The sequence below is a fragment of the Crotalus tigris genome, unplaced genomic scaffold, assembly GCF_016545835.1.
Source record: "Crotalus tigris isolate CLP2741 ecotype Arizona unplaced genomic scaffold, ASM1654583v1 scf7180000020074.1721668, whole genome shotgun sequence".
NCBI classification, from domain to species: domain Eukaryota; kingdom Metazoa; phylum Chordata; class Lepidosauria; order Squamata; family Viperidae; genus Crotalus; species Crotalus tigris.
In genome coordinates, this window is record NW_024097846.1 from 816794 (window position 1) to 837205 (window position 20412).

The 20412-nt window shown below is 37.0% G+C and overlaps 1 protein-coding gene across 3 annotated transcripts in view; it reads right to left on the reverse strand.

Annotated features, from left to right (window-relative positions):
• Positions 1-20412, reverse strand: part of CERS6 (ceramide synthase 6) — a 119478-nt gene that overhangs the window by 7589 nt on the left and 91477 nt on the right. For all 3 annotated transcript variants that reach the window (XM_039365444.1, XM_039365447.1, XM_039365445.1), the window contains exons 6-9: positions 18573-18665; positions 8762-8890; positions 5477-5583; positions 46-202 (exon numbers count right to left, since the gene is read on the reverse strand). In XM_039365444.1, coding sequence (XP_039221378.1) covers positions 46-202; positions 5477-5583; positions 8762-8890; positions 18573-18665 — 486 coding nt within the window. The remainder of the gene's footprint in view (positions 1-45; positions 203-5476; positions 5584-8761; positions 8891-18572; positions 18666-20412) is intronic.

Consider the following 20412-nt stretch of genomic DNA (forward strand, 5'->3'; position numbering starts at 1 on the left):
AGATGATTAAAAAGACATCAAGAAAAACATCCCCATTTATCTTACCTTGCCTTTCAAAAGAGCTTTATAGGCTGCCTTTATTATTATATAGGACCAAAAGCAGTGGAGAATTTGAAGTATCGAAAGTAAAATGATAAAGACTGATAAAGCAGGAAAACCACCAACAATTTCAGGCAGTTCGAAGAATGTGGCGTTCAGTATCCTGAAAGAAATTGGGAGAAGGGAGATGCACACTCATGAGAAATAGATCGTACAGGAATCACCAAATCTTAAATTTGTCAATTGCCTAGTTTGGTTTTTGAACAACATTCTTCACAAATCTTGACCATGGCTGGGATTTATATGAATTGTAATTAAAAATCTAGAGATCAGATCATTTACCAGATTTTAGGAAATATAGCTCTGAATGTAGCTAATTACAAAATGTTAATTTCCTAGGGGAAAAAGGTGGGATTAAAAGCAAACATAACAGAACAGAAAATTAGCAATTTGAATGCTGCTTTTCTGTTTGTACACATATACATTTAAAAAAAAAAGCAAACTATTGAATATAAAAGACCCAGCTCCAAATTTCAAATACTTTATAGAAAGGAGATTCTAGCCTCAAAATACACATCAAGACTTCTAAAATCCAAGCAAAATCTGAAGGAAGTGCGAGGTTTGATAAAAACGGTAATCCAATCTATAGCAGGATGTTGGGTTGAAGGAGATGATACACTTTGAATAATATTTGAAATACATTAGCTTATTCTAAGACCCATTTTGCAAGGATTATAATCTTCCTATTTTATAAATTAAGAAATTGATTACACAAGCATTCATCTGGTTCTACCACTCTTAACCAAGAATAATTAGTCTTGACATAAGGAAGCTAATGTTGGAGGATAAGTCAATTTTTTTCCTGAGTCATTAGCTATCAGTATAAAAGTATCTTGCATGTGTAAGCTCACATTGCAACCCAATATGAGATAAAATCTTTTCAACTGAGTCTACTTTTTTTAATGGTATGCATAAAGTCTCTCACTTGATTCAATTTGAAGCTTTCAATTTTTCTCCCTCAACCTTATTTGAAGATATTATGTGGTGGCACATTTAAGCTATTACAGGCAGTCCTCAGATTACAACCATTCAATTTAGTGACCCTTTGAAGTTACAACAGCACTGCAAAAAGTGCTATTATACTTCCACCATTGCAGGATTCCCATGATCACATGATCAAAATTTGCATGCTTGGTAACTGGCGTGTATTTATGACGGTCGCAGTGTCCCAGAGCCATATATAATCATCTTTTACAACCTTCTGACAAGAAAGTCAATGGGGAAGCCAGATTCACTTAACAACTGTATTACCAGCTTAACTGTGGCAAGAAGGTCGTAAAATAGGGCAAAATTTACTTAACAGCTATCTTGCTTGCAACGGAAATTTTTAGGATAAAATGTAGTCATACGTCGTAAGATATGATTTACTGAGTCTGGTGGGATGGAATGAAATGGAATATTTGGTAATTACAGTACTCCCAATTGATACTGATTGCATAGGAAAAATATTGCAGTTAGAGTATCAGTAATTAAATGACGTTGCTGTAGTTAAAATTAGATTCTATCTTATTTTTATTTACTTATAAATTAATTAATCATTCAGCCTAAGGGACTCTCAGTGGTGAAGAAAAGATTCAGCTGCAGCCAATGTAATAATAACAATAGGATACATACTGCATACATTAAGCATGTTAGGAGACAATAACAGAAATATAATTAACAATTATAGTTAAACATTATAATTAATAGAATAGTAGGAGCACTGCCACACAGAAGAGCTTCTGGAACAGCCAAATTTTACAAACTTCTAGAAGGCCAAAACATTTGCTAAAAACTTCCCTGGGAAAAAAAGAGACACAAAGATCCAGAAAGAGAGATGTCCTTCACTCAAGCCTGACAGATGGTGACTGACGGAGGTGACTACCTTTAGATGGATGCCTGTAGCCTTCAGGGGAGCTCCAGCCTGGGAAGGAAGTGTATTACACAACATCTACTGTACACAGAAGGACAACTGACAAGCTTGACGAGAAGCTTTCAGCATACCCCAAAGTAACTCAGCCAATTCCTTTCTTATCTTTTTCTTTCAGTGAAATATTGAGGGGGAGGAGAGTGTTGACAGCTAGTAATGTCGTGAGCAGGTGCTAGCAAATGGCTCTGGGGGAAAGACTGAGAAAATCAGAAACAGAAAAGTTTGGACACTGTAAATAATTCAAAAATAGTAAAGGAAATTTAAAAGCCTCCACTTTATCTGTGAAGCAATTGGCTTCCTTAAAACACACCTAGCTATAAAAGATACCTTTCGTTACCCTACATCATGCAGTCAGCTCCTACAACAATGGTAGTAATGAGACTGTCCAATAAGCATATAAACTGCTTCCATTTTCATCAGTTGGAATATCTGAGTCATCTTGAACAGCAGCCCTATGTAAAATGGATCATATGTCCTCAACCTTCGAGTCTTCCTACAGTAGCTCAGTAATTGGGTCCATCCACTTTGCTGCTAGTCGTCTTGCTATCTTTTCCTCCACCTTTTCCAGCATTACATGCTTTTCCAGAGAGCTAGGTCTTTGTGTAATATATCCAGAGGAGGATCATTTGAATCTGGTCAAATTATTGAGAACTCTATGTTGATTTGTTGATGATCTATTTATCTGTTTCCTTGGCTATCCATGATATCTCAGGAGTCTTCTCCAACACCAACATTCAAAAGCATCAATGCTTTTTCTATCCCGCTTTTTCAAAGTGCAACTTTTGCTTCCATAACTGTCACTGGGAAAATCATTATTTGCACCATTTTGAACTTTGTAGGTTTGTTCACATCAAAGCATCCGTATATATTTTTTTCCAAGGCCTTCCTTATTACATTACCAAGTGCTAGCCAGCAATGTATTTCTTGACTGCAGGTTCCTTTATTAATGATGATGAATATGATGATGATCATATTCCATCAAGATGGTATTGACTTTTAGTGATTAGATTTTCTGCATGATGATCTGTCCTTAATCTTGTCCTTTAGGTATTCCAACAATATATTCATTCATCTGTAACTGAGTCATCCACCTTGCTGCTTACACCAAAATAAATAGACTAATGGATACTAGTTGTTCATATGCTCTGAGTTATCACTCTATTGACCTAATTCCGGGGTGTCAAACTGCCGACCTGTGGGCCGGATGCATCATAGCGAAACCGCACCCACCCCATTGCCAGCAATGGCAAAAAAGTTGCAATACGTTGTGACACGTCACGTGACGTTGCAAGTTTGACATCCCTGACCTAATTGATACAGAAAAGTATCCTGAGGTTAATGTCATATTGAAAAAATGGTAACAACCATAGATTTAATTGTGAATGTTAGTTTCCAAGATACATACCACAGTCCCTCTTCTGCTTGCATTTAGATAAAAAAAATAAAGGAATGCTTTCTTATACTGCATTATAGTTTTTAAAAGTGCATTTTTTATTGACTGGCTGATTGCAGTGTTTATATGCTGCCTACTTGTCAGATGTACAAGTGCAATATTAAAATATTTAAACTCCATATAAATCCCATCTAAGATAAAAAAAATAATACGTCAGTTGCTGTTCCCTAAGTTGACAGATTTCCTTTGGGAATCCTCTGGGGACGACGAACTTCTTTGAGGATAAAAAGGTAGGGCTAACTGGACTTCAGGGACAATCTATTCCACAATGAGGAAACTGCCACAAGAAAGTCATTCTCTGAGCCCCAAATCCCTTGATTTCTCCAGGAGTGGATATCTGAAGTATTATCTTCCTGCTTAAAGAGCATGTCTTTGGTCAATTCTGCTGCAAGCTTTCAAATGTAGCTGAAAACCCATCCTCCACAGCACTTTTTTTCCTGCTGAGTAATCCAGTCCTGGTCACTTCTGCCACTTTCAAAATGTAATTACTCTGAGAGGAAAGCAGCAAGGAAAATAAAAATCTGCTACTATGCTTCCACTGAATTTCAACAGATGGATTAGAGAAGATAATGAAAAATCCAGGCATCAGAACACACAGTCAATCAAATTTTTATTACGGTCAAAACCAGCATAAGGAGGGTGGCTACAGTCAATTAAAAAGCATCTAAAATATTAATAATTATAAAAAGCCAAAAGATATAAAACAGACAGTGTGTATCTGAAAGGAGGAGTAGGAGCATTAGAGGGCTGCAGGGAAGCATAAACTTTAGTATGGGGCAGATAAATCTATCAAATTACAGAGCACTCTAGCATGCTTACTGGTGTACACCGCTTAGAGAGTGCTTGCACTTAAAGCGGTATATAAGTCTCATAAATAAATAAATAAATAAATAAATAAATAAATAAATAAATAAATGATGGACTAGATGCTCACTTAGACTAGTTTTTGGCACAGGCATCATTTGACGGATTTTAAGCAGCACCGCACAGAACCTGGCAACATTATATGTTGTAGTAGGTTTGGTATTTGAAAGCAGCTGAGAAGTGTAGAATTGCAGTAATGGTGAGATGAATGTCTTTGTAATATAGGCACTGGAGAAGCACATGCTCTGTTGCTTCTGTGTGTCCAGAGTCATGAACCATTGCCTCTCTCTCTGGGTAGGGAGTGTTTCTGTAATGCCTTCAAGGACAGCTTGGGGAGGAGTTTTAACTTTTCTTAAAAAGAAAGGATAGTTTATCAAGCAACTGGAATTACTTTTAGATTTGGCAAAGCTGTAGGAAGGTTTAGAGCAGGGGTCCCCAACCCCTGGTCCATGGACTGGTACTGGGCTGCAGCATGCCAACAGCTGGTCTGCACAAACAAACAAAGCCCCATCCGTGGGATGCAGGCAGCACACGAAACCACGCACTCTCCAGTCCGTGGAAAAACCTTTCTCCATGGAACTGGTCCCTGTTGCCCAAAAGTTTGGGGACCTCTGGTTTAGAGGGTCTTTTAAGATTAGGCTTCAGGTGCATGCCTTTCCATCCAATTTCTGTAACCTGCCACCCAGAGAAGTGGACACAACATGAAACACCAGCAAGTTACACCTAAATGGTCACCTAGCTGAGAACCACATCTTTTCCATTTCACTGTCACCATAGTCACCACACTATCAAGCAATCTGTGTAATAAAAAAGCAGATGTTAAATGTTACAGTATTTGACACCTAATATTTGTATAGTATTCCTATTGTAATCTGGGCTATGTTCTCTTCCTGCCAAGATTCACTGATTCGTCACTCGGGGAAAAATATTGCAATATAAAAAACCTACAGTATTGAAAACATACAGGCAACAGACCACCAACAAGTTCTTCTCATAAGTCCTTGAACATAGTCTCCCCTAAAACCTGGAGCCATCTGTTGACCATGCCTGGTATTAACTTTGGGAATTGCAGCCCAAGAAAGCCATAGGTTTCCAGATTGAGTAAGGTTGTCTTACTATATGCAATCCCATGAAAAAATACACTTACTTACCATAAAGGATATATTCCAAGCCTAGAAATAATGAAAATAATAGCAAACGAAAGGAAGAGGAAATCGCACAGTTTTTGAAACTTGCAGTAGTTTGCCATTTTGGCTGCCTGTAATAAGAAAAGGAAATAGGTCACTTTCTTTCTAAAGAAACTGGGCAGAAATTATACTGTACAAAATATGCATTGTCACTATTTAAATTTTTACTGCCCTTACGACTTCTGCTTTGAAATTTTGCAGAATATTGTGAGGACAAAAGTCGACCCTCTCCATTAACACTTCTCATCTTATTTTTTTAATATCTCTACTGCTATCTGGCATCTTTATTTCTCAATTATAATAAATTATAATATTGCATTTTTTTATAACACTCCAAACTTAAATAATCTTATTCAAAACATTTTGACTTCAACAGGACCTAATCCCTAGAAACAATACTAGGATTCTTTTTTTCACACATCTGTTTCCTTCTTCGTTTCTTCATCTATTTTTTATTTTATTGTAAAGAAGTTAAAATATAAAACTCCATTAAATCCAAAAAGACCAAAAAAGTCCAGAAAACAATCAAGACATTAAAAAAGTACATTAAAAAGAAAAAAAGCCAACACATATACACGTTATCCCCCCTAATTGAATACTGATTAATGTTGTTGTTGTTAATTGCGAAGTCGTGTCCGACCCATCGTGACCCCATGGACAACGTTCCTCCAGGTCTTCCTGTCCTCTACCATCTTCTGGAGTCCATTTAAATTCACACCTACTGCTTCAGTGACTCCATCCAGCCATCTCATTCTCTGTCGTACCCTTCTTCTATTGCCCTCAATCTTTCCCAGCATTAGGCTCTTCTCCAGTGAATCCTTCCTTCTCATTAGGTGGCCAAAGGACTTGAGTTTCAACTTCAGGATCTAGCCTTCTAAAGAGCAGTCGGGGTTGATCTCTTCTAGGACTGACCGGTTTGAACGCCTTGCAGTCCAAGGGATTAATACATTACTACAATATTGGTTTCCATCTCTTGTGTCACAGGCATCCCCCAAATTTTTTAAACTAGTAAATCTATTTGCAAATTATTGACCTGTCTCCTATATACTATATTAATGACAAATTAGTTAATAGAAAAAAAAATGTCAAGGTTAAGGTTTCAGAAGTCCCTGTTAACAAACTGCTATCATAATCCACTCAGAAAATTTGCCACTGTGTCTTATCTATCCCAAATCATTCCAAAAGTTAAAAGTAATTCATCCTGAATCAAATATCCATGTTTGTTTCTTAATGCCATCTCTTATCAATTGTTGTCTAATTAAATATAATAAATTCAGTCTTCACTGTGGCTCTATCTTCCCAATGAAGTCCAAATAGAAGTGATTTCCAGTTAGGTATAATAAATCCATTCTCTAATCTCCCTCCTTTTCGTAGGAAAATTTTTTTTGTCACTTCCCGGTTCAGTCAGGCTCCTAATATTGTAAGGATACGCAGGCTTAAACTTCAAAGAGACAACATGAGACCAAGTCAGTTAATTCTCTGGCTGTGGGGATATCTCTTTGGTCTGCAACTTTCAGATCAGAGTCCCTTTGTGAATCTAACTTATCCAAAACCACATGCCACTGCATATTTTCCATGGCTATTATCATCTCATCAAATGTTTTTTAAAAAGTCTCAACTAAAAGCTGCATGCTACCCAACAGGCTTTTCGTAGATTTCAGCCACCATTGCTTACCTACAATCTGATTCATTGTAACTCTGTTGATCAGGGAACCAAAATAAATAAATAAATAAATAAATAAATTTAAAAAAAACGATGAAGCAGAAAGAAACAGGATAGATATTTTCTGGATATTTCAATCCAAGGTTAAAAGAAAAATTCCAAATATTTTGCAAATTCAAAAATACAAAAATCCTGTGGTGAGAGTCTAATTAATGTAAATCAAATAAAAGCACTTCATCATCCAGAAACACCGTGGTGTTTCCTTACAGGGAGAACAAAGGTCATTCAAAACAACATAAATCAAAGGGAAAGAAAAAGAAAAAAAAACCAGCTAAAGTCCAGCAAGGAGTTGAAATAAATCAGTATTCCATTGCTGATCAGCTTTTAAGAGTTGATCAGCAGAGTAAAACAAATTTAGAAAGTGAAAGTTACAAACTCAGATGTGCTTAAGAAAACTGCTGAAAGGAAGATGGATTTGCCCAAGTGCCGTCCAAAAGTCATCTATTTGCCTTTTCTTCTAATGCAATCATATTCTTATTATTTGTTCCCTACATATTCAATTCCTTCTTTCGATTACATTTCAAATACTATATACATGGGCTTACAAAAAGTTTTGACAAAGTCTTTGTAGCAGATTTAGGGGACTGAAGGCAGATGATGACAAGTATTTTAGTCCTCTATAAAGCCCCTATTTTCTTTCTATGAGAGGCAGCTGGGACTGGGAGGAGTTCGGGCTGAGAGAGGCAGCTAACTTCCTCCTGACTGATAAAATGTTGATTGAAGGTTTTGGCAATATCAAAGACTGCAGGAGCAAGTTTTCTGAGTAGGTATAATAGTATGTGGGAATGACCTTGGGAGAATGGATAAAGGGTTGTTGCCTAGGGAACAGTCAAACAAGGGACAGCATCGCCTGCAGTTGCAAAGTTGGTGGAGCAAAAGGCTCAGGAGGGACCCTCCCTGAGTTATTGGCAGTACAGTTGACAGTGGGAGAACTGTCATTTTAGATTTGCAAACTTCTGTAAACGTAGCTTTACAATAAAATAGAATTAATTTATCTGGTCGTTTCCTGTCTGGTTTAGCTGCTGAGGATGACACTAGGCCTGGATTCATGTCCTTTCTTAAGTGCCTGGGAGAATAAGAACCAGCAGGGTGAAATTAGTCAGAAACATACCAGCAAAAACATCAGGAATGTTTTATTTTGTTTTTCAGCACTGCTGTGTTATGTGTAGTTTTAAATTTGGTCACATTTTACTTCTGTTGCTGCTTGCCCGTGTTAAAAATTTACTCATATATTATCTAAAAGCTAGCAGTATGTTTTAAAGAAATTTTGATAATGACACTAATAATTCAGGCTGATAAAAATACAACAACAACAAAAAAGGATTCTGAACAAGGTGCAGAAAGTCAATCCCACTGTGTTCATGAGTGTCACTTCCAAAGACAAATACAAAGGTATTTATGGTCTTACAGAAACAGTACCTTAAGACAAATGTCAATACATTATGAGCTTTCACAGGCTACAATATTTGTTCCACGTAGAGACCATTTTGGACAGCAAAGAATTATTACAAATAACCCTCTCTTACCTCCAGCAGGACATCAACAACATCATGAAGACAGAAAGTCAAGGTTCCAACTCGTGTGAAATTGACTACATAAGAGATAATTGTTAATAGGACTGTCACAATATGATGTGTAAACATGATGCTAAAATCCTGGAAGATAAAGAGAGAGAAAATAAAGCACAGTTACATAAATTAGTTTTAGTTTTTCAATGTCTGGGTTCAGTAATTTTTAAAAATCTAATAAGTTAATATTAGATTTATGTGTTGTAAATATGTAATGATTTTTGTGTAATTCTTTTATGCAGCTAACTATGATATACAAAATGCAAAGTGTAATAAATTAGAATGCAATCATCAACTTAGCGTAAACAAATACAAATAGTTTTACTGTAAAGCACCATATAGCATTGCTTAACTTGTATCAAGAAACAACATAAATGACTGTATCTAAAACAAACACAAAGACTAGGTGCCTTGCTTTATTGTTTTCTGAACAAGGGGAGCCAATATGGCTGAGGGTTACAATAGTGGGACAGCTGCAGGAGCTCCCCTTGAACATTCCTTCTGTAATGTTGCCATTCTCATCTCCCAGAGCTGGTATCCCTGGCTGCCTTGAACAATCTGAATGCCTTCTGCAAAGATCTCAGAGAGGATAGCTGGGGAAAGCCCTGGTCAATGTCGGAAACATAGAAAAAGGCAAAACAATTCTCGTGTTATGTATCTGCCTGCATTGCTCTGCTCATAGGACTTATTGCTGCCTTATAGCACTGGCTTAGGTGAACAGCAAGCACAGCAGCTGTGAAGGAGCAGCACCCACTATTATATTTTATGTCACCAGAGCATCTAGATAATTTTGATTCCTTTGTGCAGGAACAAAAGAGCTGTGTCTTTATTTTCTATCTTGATATTTTTGAAGAGAAAGGAAGTCTAATTTTTCTTTTGTGTCAGCCCATGTCTCACAGTATTAGGTAGTCCTCGCTTCACAATCCTTGCGGTTATCTATCCCTGCCAGCTGATGCCATGCTCGGGTGAGGCAGCTGCTGCCCCTCACAAGAGTTTGGGGAGGCTGCATGAGGGCCTCAGGAAGACCTCAGCTGGATGCACCTCATCAGCAGCAGAAGGAAAAGAAGTGCAAAGGTCAGCTGGGGCTAGCAGGGGCTGACAGCTGAGTGCAAGATGGCCAAAAGGGCAGAGATGTGGGGGAAAGAGAGGTGGATGAGGGGAAGACACAAATCATGTGTATTTATGTATGTATAGGTACTTGGCAGAAGAAAGACCATACCCTATCTGCTAGAGCCAAAATATCTATGTTGTTGTTGTTAATTGTAAGTCGTGTCCGACCCATCGTGACCCCATGGACAACGTTCCTCCAGGTCTTCCTGTCCTCTACCATCTTCTGGAGTCCATTTAAATTCACACCTACTGCTTCAGTGACTCCATCCAGCCATCTCATTCTCTGTCGTCCCATTCTTCTATTGCCCTCAATCTTTCCCAGCATTAGGCCCTTCTCCAGTGAGTCCTTCCTTCTCATTAGGTGGCCAAAGTACGTGAGTTTCAACTTCAGGATCTGGCCTTCTAAAGAGCAGTCGGGGTTGATCTCTTCTAGGACTGACCGGTTTGAACGCCTTGCAGTCCAAGGGACTCGCAGGAGTCTTCTCCAGCACCATAGTTCAAAGGCCTCAATTCTTTTGCGCTCAGCCTTTCTTATGGTCCAACTTTCACAGCCATACATTGCAACTGGGAAAACCATGGCCTGGACTATACGCACTTTTGTTGGCAGGGTGATGTCTCTGCTTTTTAGAATGCTGTCTAGATTTGCCATAGCTTTCCTCCATATCTATGCATGCTCATAAATGCTATTCAGTTTCTTCAAGGATCATGGACTTCAGTAGATGGGTGTCCACCACAAGTATTTCCCTCTCTCTAAAAGCAAATTAAAAGGATCTGTTCTTTTCTCTCTCAACTCTTATCTTAATGCAGATTGAGCAATTCACACACTCTCAAAGGCCGCACCAGGATGTGTAGGCATGTTTCAGGAGTTGTAATGGGTGGGATGAATGGCTCAAGGATTAAAGCATTCGTTTAGCCCTTAACACTCCCCAAATCTTTAAATCTATAAACAGGTCAACATGTTTGGCTCCTTGCTCTGGAAGGCACAGATAGAATGGTGGAGGACCAGACAGCCTGGATTTTTTTTTAAATTATTACCTAGGAATATTAATGGACTTGATAAAGTGCCTTGCTTTTCATATATGACTTTAGTGTTCTGGGAAAGACAGTGTGAGTTGGACAGGTATTGGGAAGATTCAATTTCAAATACACCCTTAGCTCACTGGTGGAATATGAATATAAATCTAACAAATAAAATAAATAAGCACATGGAGACATTCCGAGATTGCCCCTGGTGTATTTAATTTAAAAATACACCTTATCCTCTGACAGATGCCACAGGATATAGGAAGAAAGAGACACATATTCTTTTTATGGCATTATTGTTGCCATAATAGTTTAAGTTTCTACTATTTCACATTAGTAGGATAAGCGCTGGGTTACCTGCCTGAGTAGGGGGTTGGACTTGATGACCTCCAAGGTCCCTTCCAACTTTATTATTATTATTATAACAACTCTAATTATTGCTGGTTTAAAACAGGTCCCAAGAGACAGTTTTCTAGGATATTTTGATAGCTTTTTCTGACATCTGGAAAAGAAAATTACACACATGCACACCTCTATGATGCAGGATAATTAGCAGTTCCTGCAGTTTCAAAATTGGTATTAGCTATTCCAACTCTTCATAAATACCTATGCAAAGGAACAAATTTAGATGCTCTTGGCCAGGTTATGATTTGAAGTAAATGTCACCATTTCATCTGCTTTTCCAGGAAACACTTCATTGTCCTATAGATGAAGCTAAATGTCTCCCTCCCAACTTAAAATTTTAGTACACTAATAACTTATTAAGGTGGCCCTTTTCTAAAAGCCTTTAAATAGTGACTTTGAGATAAGTCTCTAAAAATAATATCTGGCAAAACAGACCTGGCCTAGTCATCCTACCAAAGTGTAAAAGTTACAATAGTAAATTTGACTGATGTGCAGATGAAATATTCTAGGACAATCATAAACATCTTGGTAGTCCATTCTCTCCCCTTAATTCTTTCTGTATACCATAAATGTAGCATAGTGATACATGGGAAAATGCTAATTAAACTGCCCACACATGTCTCTTAAGCATACACAGGCTGCACATGATGATAGCCAATAAGGATAATTCATCCCTCATGGCTCATTAAGAACAGTGAAAAAATGTCATCTGTTCCATCAGGCTATTTTTGCAGAATGCTCATCTGATCAAATGCACTGGACTACAGATACTGTTCGTGAAACCTTAGCCAAGCAGAGATAACTTAGTGGAATAAACACATCAATAACCGAAAAGAGCCTTTTGGAAATCAGGAATCAGTTCTATTGCAAGATGCTTTTCTGTCAAGAGTTTGCTACTGGGTAAACAACAGGATGAGCACACTTGTCTTTTCAATATAGTATGGTAACCCATTCATAACCTAGGATTATCGAGTTTTTGCTTGTGGCTTGCTATGCCTTGCCTCCTCGGCTAATATATAAAGCTGCAATGTGAACGAAGCCACAAACATTAATCCCCCCCCCCCAAAATTGGTTTTTTTTTTAAAAAAAACCAGTTGCTATGAAGATTGCTCAGTTCTGTATTTCTGTGCGGCAGACTGCTATGGTTTTCTAACAGATGGAGGGAAAAAAAACCCTCCATTTTCTTCCTTTGTATTTCTTCTTTTATCTATTTGAGACCCCTTGCCCACATGACAATAAATTGACTTGAGGTATCCATGTGACAGAAAAAAGATTCTCTCTCCCATCATGTTGGCAAAGGCAGCATACAAAAGAAACCTGGACCTCCTATAAGTCAAAGCCAAGGAGGGTATGGTTGACACTTCAAACTAGAAGTACCAGTTATGGTACAGAGGGACTGAACAATTCTCCTCCCTCTCTTGTGATGTAACGGCCCTGAAGCTTTTCCTGGCATATGAAACTCATGGAAAAATCTTTGCAACAGAAGTCCTCAGGTTGTTACCCAAGCCATAAGAGCCAGTTTATATTCTTTAAAGTTGAAGGGCATGCAACATCAGGTATTAGTCTCTTGTACAAAGTGAAGTTAGGGGGAATAGCAAAAAGTCAGAAGTCAGGAAAAGCATTTGTCAAACTGTTAACTCTCTTAATCATCTTTAGGTTCTTTCTTGTACCCCTCCACTTATGATACTTTCATAAACAAAGCTGAATAGTCTAAAAAGCACAACAGATGGAAGTCATGAAAAACCTGAGTCATAAGCGTGATTTTTATTTAGGATTTATCTTGCCTTCATTCGCTTTCTTTATATAGCCTTCCAGATTCTTCCATGCTCTGTGTGGGACACTGGGATGGAACTGATCCTATTGTTTCAGAGTTATACTATTTCACCATTTCATTGTAACACCATCACAGTTTTGACATTCTACTGTTTTTCCCTTCCCACTTATACCACTTCAATCAACACTGAGAGTGCAGAATTAATGTGAATTACTGTAGTCACAGGACAAGCTGAGTAGTTTACACTGTTGTGCAATTTTGACAATGTAACAGATTGATAGTAACAAAAGCTGATTAAGAACCTAAAGGAAGGGGATCTTCCTAAATCAGTCTGAATTGGCCAATACATCCTGCTGAGATCCTGTACCCCAATGGCCACCTTAAATAAGTGGTGAAACACGATTGATTTTACAGTCCTTCCAGCTACTGCTAGATACTGCTGGGCTTAAGGAGAAAGACAGATAAGAATGATTTTAGTTTGTCTCCCCATGGATTAGAGCAAGGGTGCATAATTATGATCCTGTTACAACTTGCGGACTTTTAACTCCTAGAATTCCTGAGCCAGTATATATTGGTCAATTCAGAATTCTGGGAGTTGAAATCCACTGGTCATAAAGGGGCCATAGTTGCCCATCCCTGGGCTAAAGTAAGGACGTAGTGGGGAAAAATGGTTATGGCATCTTTCTTCCATAGTTGTCTGTAGGGAAGATTTGTAATATCTGATCCTCTGCATCCGAGTGCGAGGAGAAAAACAGGAGGTACTGGATCCCCATAAAAATCTCACGGAATGTTGAGTCATCTTCATTACTTACTCAGGGTTTAGGGCTCATGGTAATCAGGATGATCAGAATGTAATTAGCCAATCAGAATAAGCTGCTCTCCTTGCAGTGCCATTGACTAAGGCTTCGTGAGATATTATGGCATTAAACTTTACCAGTCTCCTCCACCAAAATACAACCTTCCCATTTCATCATGCTTTCTTTTTCCTATCACCTTCACAGAATAAAGCTAGGAAGTGTCCAGCTGTAGAGCTATTAGACATGAACTGCAGAGTCACTGGAGTTAGGAGGCACCTAAATTTAAATAAATGAATGAATGAATGAATGAATGAATGAATGAATGCTTGTTGGGCAATCACATTTAGGTATTATTTAGTTCAGGTATGAATTTACAATTTTTACATTTTAGCCTATAAAAGCAAAAACATGGTGCCAATCAGTTCTAATATGGGTCTAATCTTCTCTTAACACTTGGGAGAAAAGCCAGGTTTTTAAAGCCTTATGGAAGGCTAAAAGGGTTGTGGCCAGCCAAACATAGGGGGCAAGTTGTTCCATAGAGCAGGGGCTGCCATGGAAAACGGTCATTTGGTTGAGTTCGGCGGCTATAGAAATTGAATGAATGAATGAATGAATGAATGAATGAATGGCACACTTCCTAGCTCCCATCAGATGATAATATTTAGAGGAAGCATGCCCACCCTATCTGATCTGGCATGACAGGTAGATGTCCTCAGGGACATCTGGTCCCACAGATAGCCTGGCCTGTGTCATATAGAGTTTTAAAGGTGATGACCAGCACCTTGTATTACACCCAAGGCATGTCCATTATGGTATGATCTCTTTTCTTTTTGTAATATATTTTACTGATTTTTTAAAAAACATAAATCACTTAATAGTTGGTGAACAGTGTGTTGTCTGGGTTATATTTGTAAAACAATCATTAACAACTGATTTCTATAATGCATAATCCACATAATGGTTTTAGTTGATTTCCTCTTTTCCCAAAATATCCTCTTTTGCAAACATTGAGTTAATACAATTCTTATTGTTTTGATAGATAACAATTAAATATATAATTTTTCCCAATATTCCTAAAAATAATAATCACATCAATATATTTCTTTTCTATCTAATCATACTAGTTGCCTTAACACAGATCCTGTTACAGTCCTTATTTTAGTTTGTTTCTCCGACCAAATTTAGGTATTCTTACTGGTTAAGATTTTCTCAAAAATTAATTACATTTAAAAATTTAACTCTATTTTTCCATATGAACCATCTCACCCTTTTACATTTCTTAAGGAATAGATAAAAAATGAAAAAAAAGAGAAAGGAGAGCAAGAGTAAAGAAACATAAAAAAATAACATATTACTTAAAATATATATCCCTCCTAAGCTAATATATATTTATTTCCTAAATTTCTTATTCTTTTTAACCATAATTAAAAATATGTTTAATCTTTAAACATTCCATTTAACACATCTAGTCATCTAGTCCTTTAACTCTTATTCAAAATATTTTTTATCCATTATAATTTTCTTAAATTCAATCACATTTAAGTATCCAAAACATTTCCTTTATCTAAGTCATTTCAATTTTTTTTATATTACTCGTATCAAGAAAGAGAACAAAAAAGGGAAAAAAGGATACTACATTATTTAGGGAATTCATCCCTCTTAGAATGACATATATATTCCAAAACTTTTCTATTTCTTTAACCATATTCAAACAAATGTTTCTTTTTTAAGTATTCTCTCTGGTAATTCCCATCATCTATTTTCTTGGTTTCCACTTTAGTCTTTTTCCTTTGCCCAGTATCTTTCTTAATCAATGTATTTTGCTGAATCAAAAAGTTTTTCCGTATGTTTGTAAATGTTGCTGTAGATATAAAAAGTAAATCAGGTGAAGTGTCTTTGTACGGGGCTTCTGCCTTTCCATGTTTGTTGAAAATCTTTTTCTTTCTTTCCACTTCTCTTATCATTTCCTTTCTCTCCGATGTTCCTGACATCTCTACAGTCCATTTTATCCAATCTATTTTCTTGTCCTCAGATTTATTTTGTAGTCATAAGGGATAAGTTGTTTTTTCCAATTCTTGTGAATTTTTTCCCACTAGGATTAAATCATGTTTCTTTGTTTTGTTAAGTTCCATTTTTAAGTCTCTATTCTCAATTCTATATCCATTTATCTGTTTTATCTGCTCCTTCTCTGTTGTTTTTTTCTGGGAATTTTTTTTTTTTTGTAGAGTTAACTTAGAAATAGATTGATTTATATTTTCAAATTTATTTTGTATTTCTTTGTGGTTTAAAGTCATTGTTGTTTGAATTAGTTGCAGTATACTATATATCTCCTCCTGTGAAGTATTTATGTTTTCTTAATATGTTCTTTCTACATGTCTCTGATTCATGATGGCCAAGAATTTGAGTTTTTCTCTTCCTTTCTTTTCTTTGCAAATAACTTTAGAGTCCCAATTAAATAGATATTTGTAATCCAAATAGTTCAGAAAAGATTTTTCTAAAATTTATAATTCTCTCTTTGTCTACAGCCCAGATTATTGTCTTTTTTGTCACAGCTGTTCTTTATTGTTAAAACTTTGAAGGTCACAAACACAGATTAGCTTCTCCCAGGTTTTGCCAAGTCTTATATTAAAGTTATAGCTGTCATAGTTTTCATCCACCACTAGGTGTCAGCAACTATTTATTTTTCAATTTCCAAAATGAACAATTTTCTTTAAAATGAGAGTCTTAACCATTCAAACAATTTTAGATTTATCCAGATTTAAATTTTAAATTTATTTCACTTCCATATATTTTGATCCTCCATAAAAAGATTAATTCGCTGCTTCTGTTAGTATAAGGGTGGGGTGGAAATCCCCCTTCTTCCCTTTTGGAGGTATTTTGTTTCTTGAGGATCTTTTCCAGGAAATTAAATGTAGAATAGAAAAGAGAAGATTGAATTCCTCACCCAGTTTCAAGCACGCTGTTCACAGTTGTGCTGGTTAGTGCTTTTGGACTTCAGTTGCTAATAGCTTGGCTGGTTGATGCAATACGGCCAGCCTTTCTCCTGTTGGGTTAGAAGGCTTTTCCCAAGTCAAACGGAACGGCCACCACCGTTCCAGAGTCGCTGGAGCATCCTTCTTTCTTTGTTGCCTCTCCGGGGCGACTTAGACCCATTTAGAGTCCCCAGTCGTGGGGGTGCAGAGAATCCACAAGCCCGCAACCGGTTGCTACTGTGCAAAACCAGAAGTCCTATAGTGCAATTTCTTACTATTTCAAAATCATAAAATATTTCACTAAATAATTTAGGTCAGGGAAAAATCTGTGACCCTCCCAAAAGTTGTGACCAACATGAGAGGGCTGCTCGCAGCAGCATCAGGCTCTGAAGTGTATCTTTTCTTGTCAATGCTATTCTCAGGAATAACTGTGAGATCCAGTACCAGGCATCTGAAAGTGAATACCCGTTTTTATTCCCACTAGGATTTTAAATCCTGCTTCCAAGATCAGACATGCTGGAACATGTGTGAAAAAAATTTCCCCCTCTAGGAACAGTTTTGCTTTCTGATAAAAAGCAACAGTAATAACAAAAACAATACTAGGCTACCAATTATACAAGGATTTTTTGTTTGTTTGTTTCATGGAAATGAAAGTCACTCAGAGTAGCTCCAAGGCGAGATGGGCAGCATATAAATTAAACAAACAATACATAATTAATTCTATGTATATATTAATGTTCTCACACAACCTTTCCCAACCTGGTATCTAAAAGTCAACTATGATAATTTCCACAAGCATGTTCAAGTTCAGCACTGGAAGATTATCATATTGGATTATGCTATTATAAATTGTTTCATAGTACACAGGCACCCTTAGGTGTCCTCTAGATGTGTTTCATTTCAATTCCCAAAATTTTCAGCAATAGTTGTACTGGTTATGGAATTCTGGGTGCTGAAATCTGTACATCTCAATATTTAATGACACATAAAAGATAAATATTTCCTAAAATACTTCAATAGAATCTGAATAAAATGGTCGGCATCGTACTAAGGAACCAGTGATCAATATTGCAACCAGCTCCCAAAAGATATTAAAACTACCTAAGCCTAGTCCAATAATGCTAGTAGATTATGCAATCTGACTGTATATTGCTTTTTGAAAATATAATAACCATTCACAGTTACAGTCTTAACACTAAATTTATATTGTCCTGGATAATTAGAATTAAGATGCTGCTAATAGGGCAGTGCAAAGCATTCATAAGAAGTGCTTTGGAAAGTATGTAAGCAATTACTTTTTTTATATATGCACAAAGACAATATTTTTGGGGGGGGGAGATTGTCAACAAAATAAAGCAACTATGCATGTACACAGAGGTTGAAATAGTTGGGAACAACATTTAACTTTATTATATTTCTGTTTTTATATCACTTTTATGCTGTTGTAAATTACCCAGAGTCACTTAGTGAGATGGGAGGTGTAGAAATGTGATGAATAAAAAAAAAATAAGGTGCATTAAGTCTTGCAAAAGATAAGGCTGATTAATGTTTTGAAGGACGATACTGTACTTAGTGTTTCAAATGCTTTGCACAATCCTCGGTGCTATTTTAATGGTATGTTTCAGTCAAAGTGACATTATGCAGCTCTATCAAATAGAAATTGTTTTTACAAAAAAGATTGCTCTTACCTTTCTTTTGATGTCAATGAATTGAGAAAACATTAAAGACCAATAGTATGCCAGTTCAAGTATATAGTAGTAATGAATCTCAGGCGTCAATGGCTGGAAAATATTTAAAAAAAAAAAAGATGTTAAAAACTCCACCAAGGTAAATTCAATAACTTTGGGAACAAATCAAATCCTTATCTAAAATACATACATCTGTATAATACTTTTGGAGATTTAGTGGGTTAAAACAATATTTTGAATTGTACCTTTTCTTTATTTTTTTCTAACCCAATGAAATATTGGAAAGAAATTATGTGAAGGACTCAAAACTCTTGTCTGTCTATCAGCAGATTAACACTCCGAAAGCAAATGAAAAGCACCCAGATTTGGTGTAATGGGAGAAGCTGCCAAAGTAAAATCAAGCTGGAAAATTGTTTGGTTCCATCACTCCCCCCAAAAATATCCCAAAACGCATATCTATGAGAGAGGCAGCTGTGTAATAACTTGAAAAGTTGGTGGGTGTTCCATTAATGCTCTCCCCCAGTCATGTGGCCCAGAGTGAAGTATATGCAGACCATCCGCAATACATTTTAATGGTTCAGGTACCAGGCTAGAAAATGGGAGACCGTGAGTTCAAGTCCCACCTTAGCCATGAAAGCTAGCTGGTGACACTCTCTCTCTCTCTCTCTCTCTCTCTCCCTCCCTCCCTCCCTCCCTCTCCCTCTCCCTCTCCCTCTCTCTCTCAGCCTAACCCATCTCACAGAGTTGTTGTGGGAAAAATAGGAGAAGGAAGGAGTATTAGATATGTTTGTCACTTTGAGTTATTGCTAAAATCAATAAAGGCATGATGCAAATAAATAAAATATGAGGGGCAGCAGAAATATACATAGGTAATTTCATGTGAAGAAAATACAAATGCTTCTAATGCTGTTGTTGATAAAAGAATTCAAGAATGCTTGTTTTGCTTAACATTTTCCTTGATAACTGCTAATATTCTTTGCCTGTATGGTCAGCTTTGTTTTGAACTAGGAAAAAGAAGAAAAGTTCTTGAGGGAGGTGGTAGTAGGCCTCTCTTCTCAAGAAGCATCCTTGGACCTAAGTATGTTGGACAACTTTCATCCAACCTTACTAGCCCTCCTGGATCTGTCAGTGGTATTCAATAACACTGATCATGGTATTCTTCTGGACTGCTTTGGAGTGGGGAGTACTGTTTTGCTGTGGTTCTCCTTCCTGCATGGCTGGTTCAATCAATCAGTAATATAAACTATGATACAAAACTGGGAGACATAGTCCCAAAAATAAAGGCCCAGATGCCTTTAAAGATGACAATGAGCACCTTGACTTGCACCTGGAAGACAAAGGAAACCCAGTTCTTGAAGTCGGTGACTAGGTTACTACCTTAGGGCAGGAGGGTTCCCAAACTTGGCAACTTTAAGACATGTAGACTTCAACTCCCAGAATTCCTCAGCCAGCCAACTCCCACATTTTGGGAGTTGAAGTCCACATGTCTTAAATTTGCCAAGTTTGAGAATCCCCTTCCCTAGAATGCCATTCAGTTTTAAAACTTGTTAAACTTTTAAAAGGTTTGATGGGATCCAGTTTTACATGTAGCTGAAGGTGATTCAGAATCACTACTTTATTGGATCTGCAGCTCTAATGTCTTCCCCCTCTGATGTCAACTCAAATTTGGTTCTCCACACTTTCTGATTAGGCATGGGGGGGGGGGAAAGTGCCTGGCATTCTTTTGTGAATTCAGCGTTGATTCAAAATAAGTAGAACACATTTACATAAATAGAAGATACTCTCATTGCAATAAACCTTCATTCTATCCCATAGGTTTCCCCCACTGAAAATGTCTGTC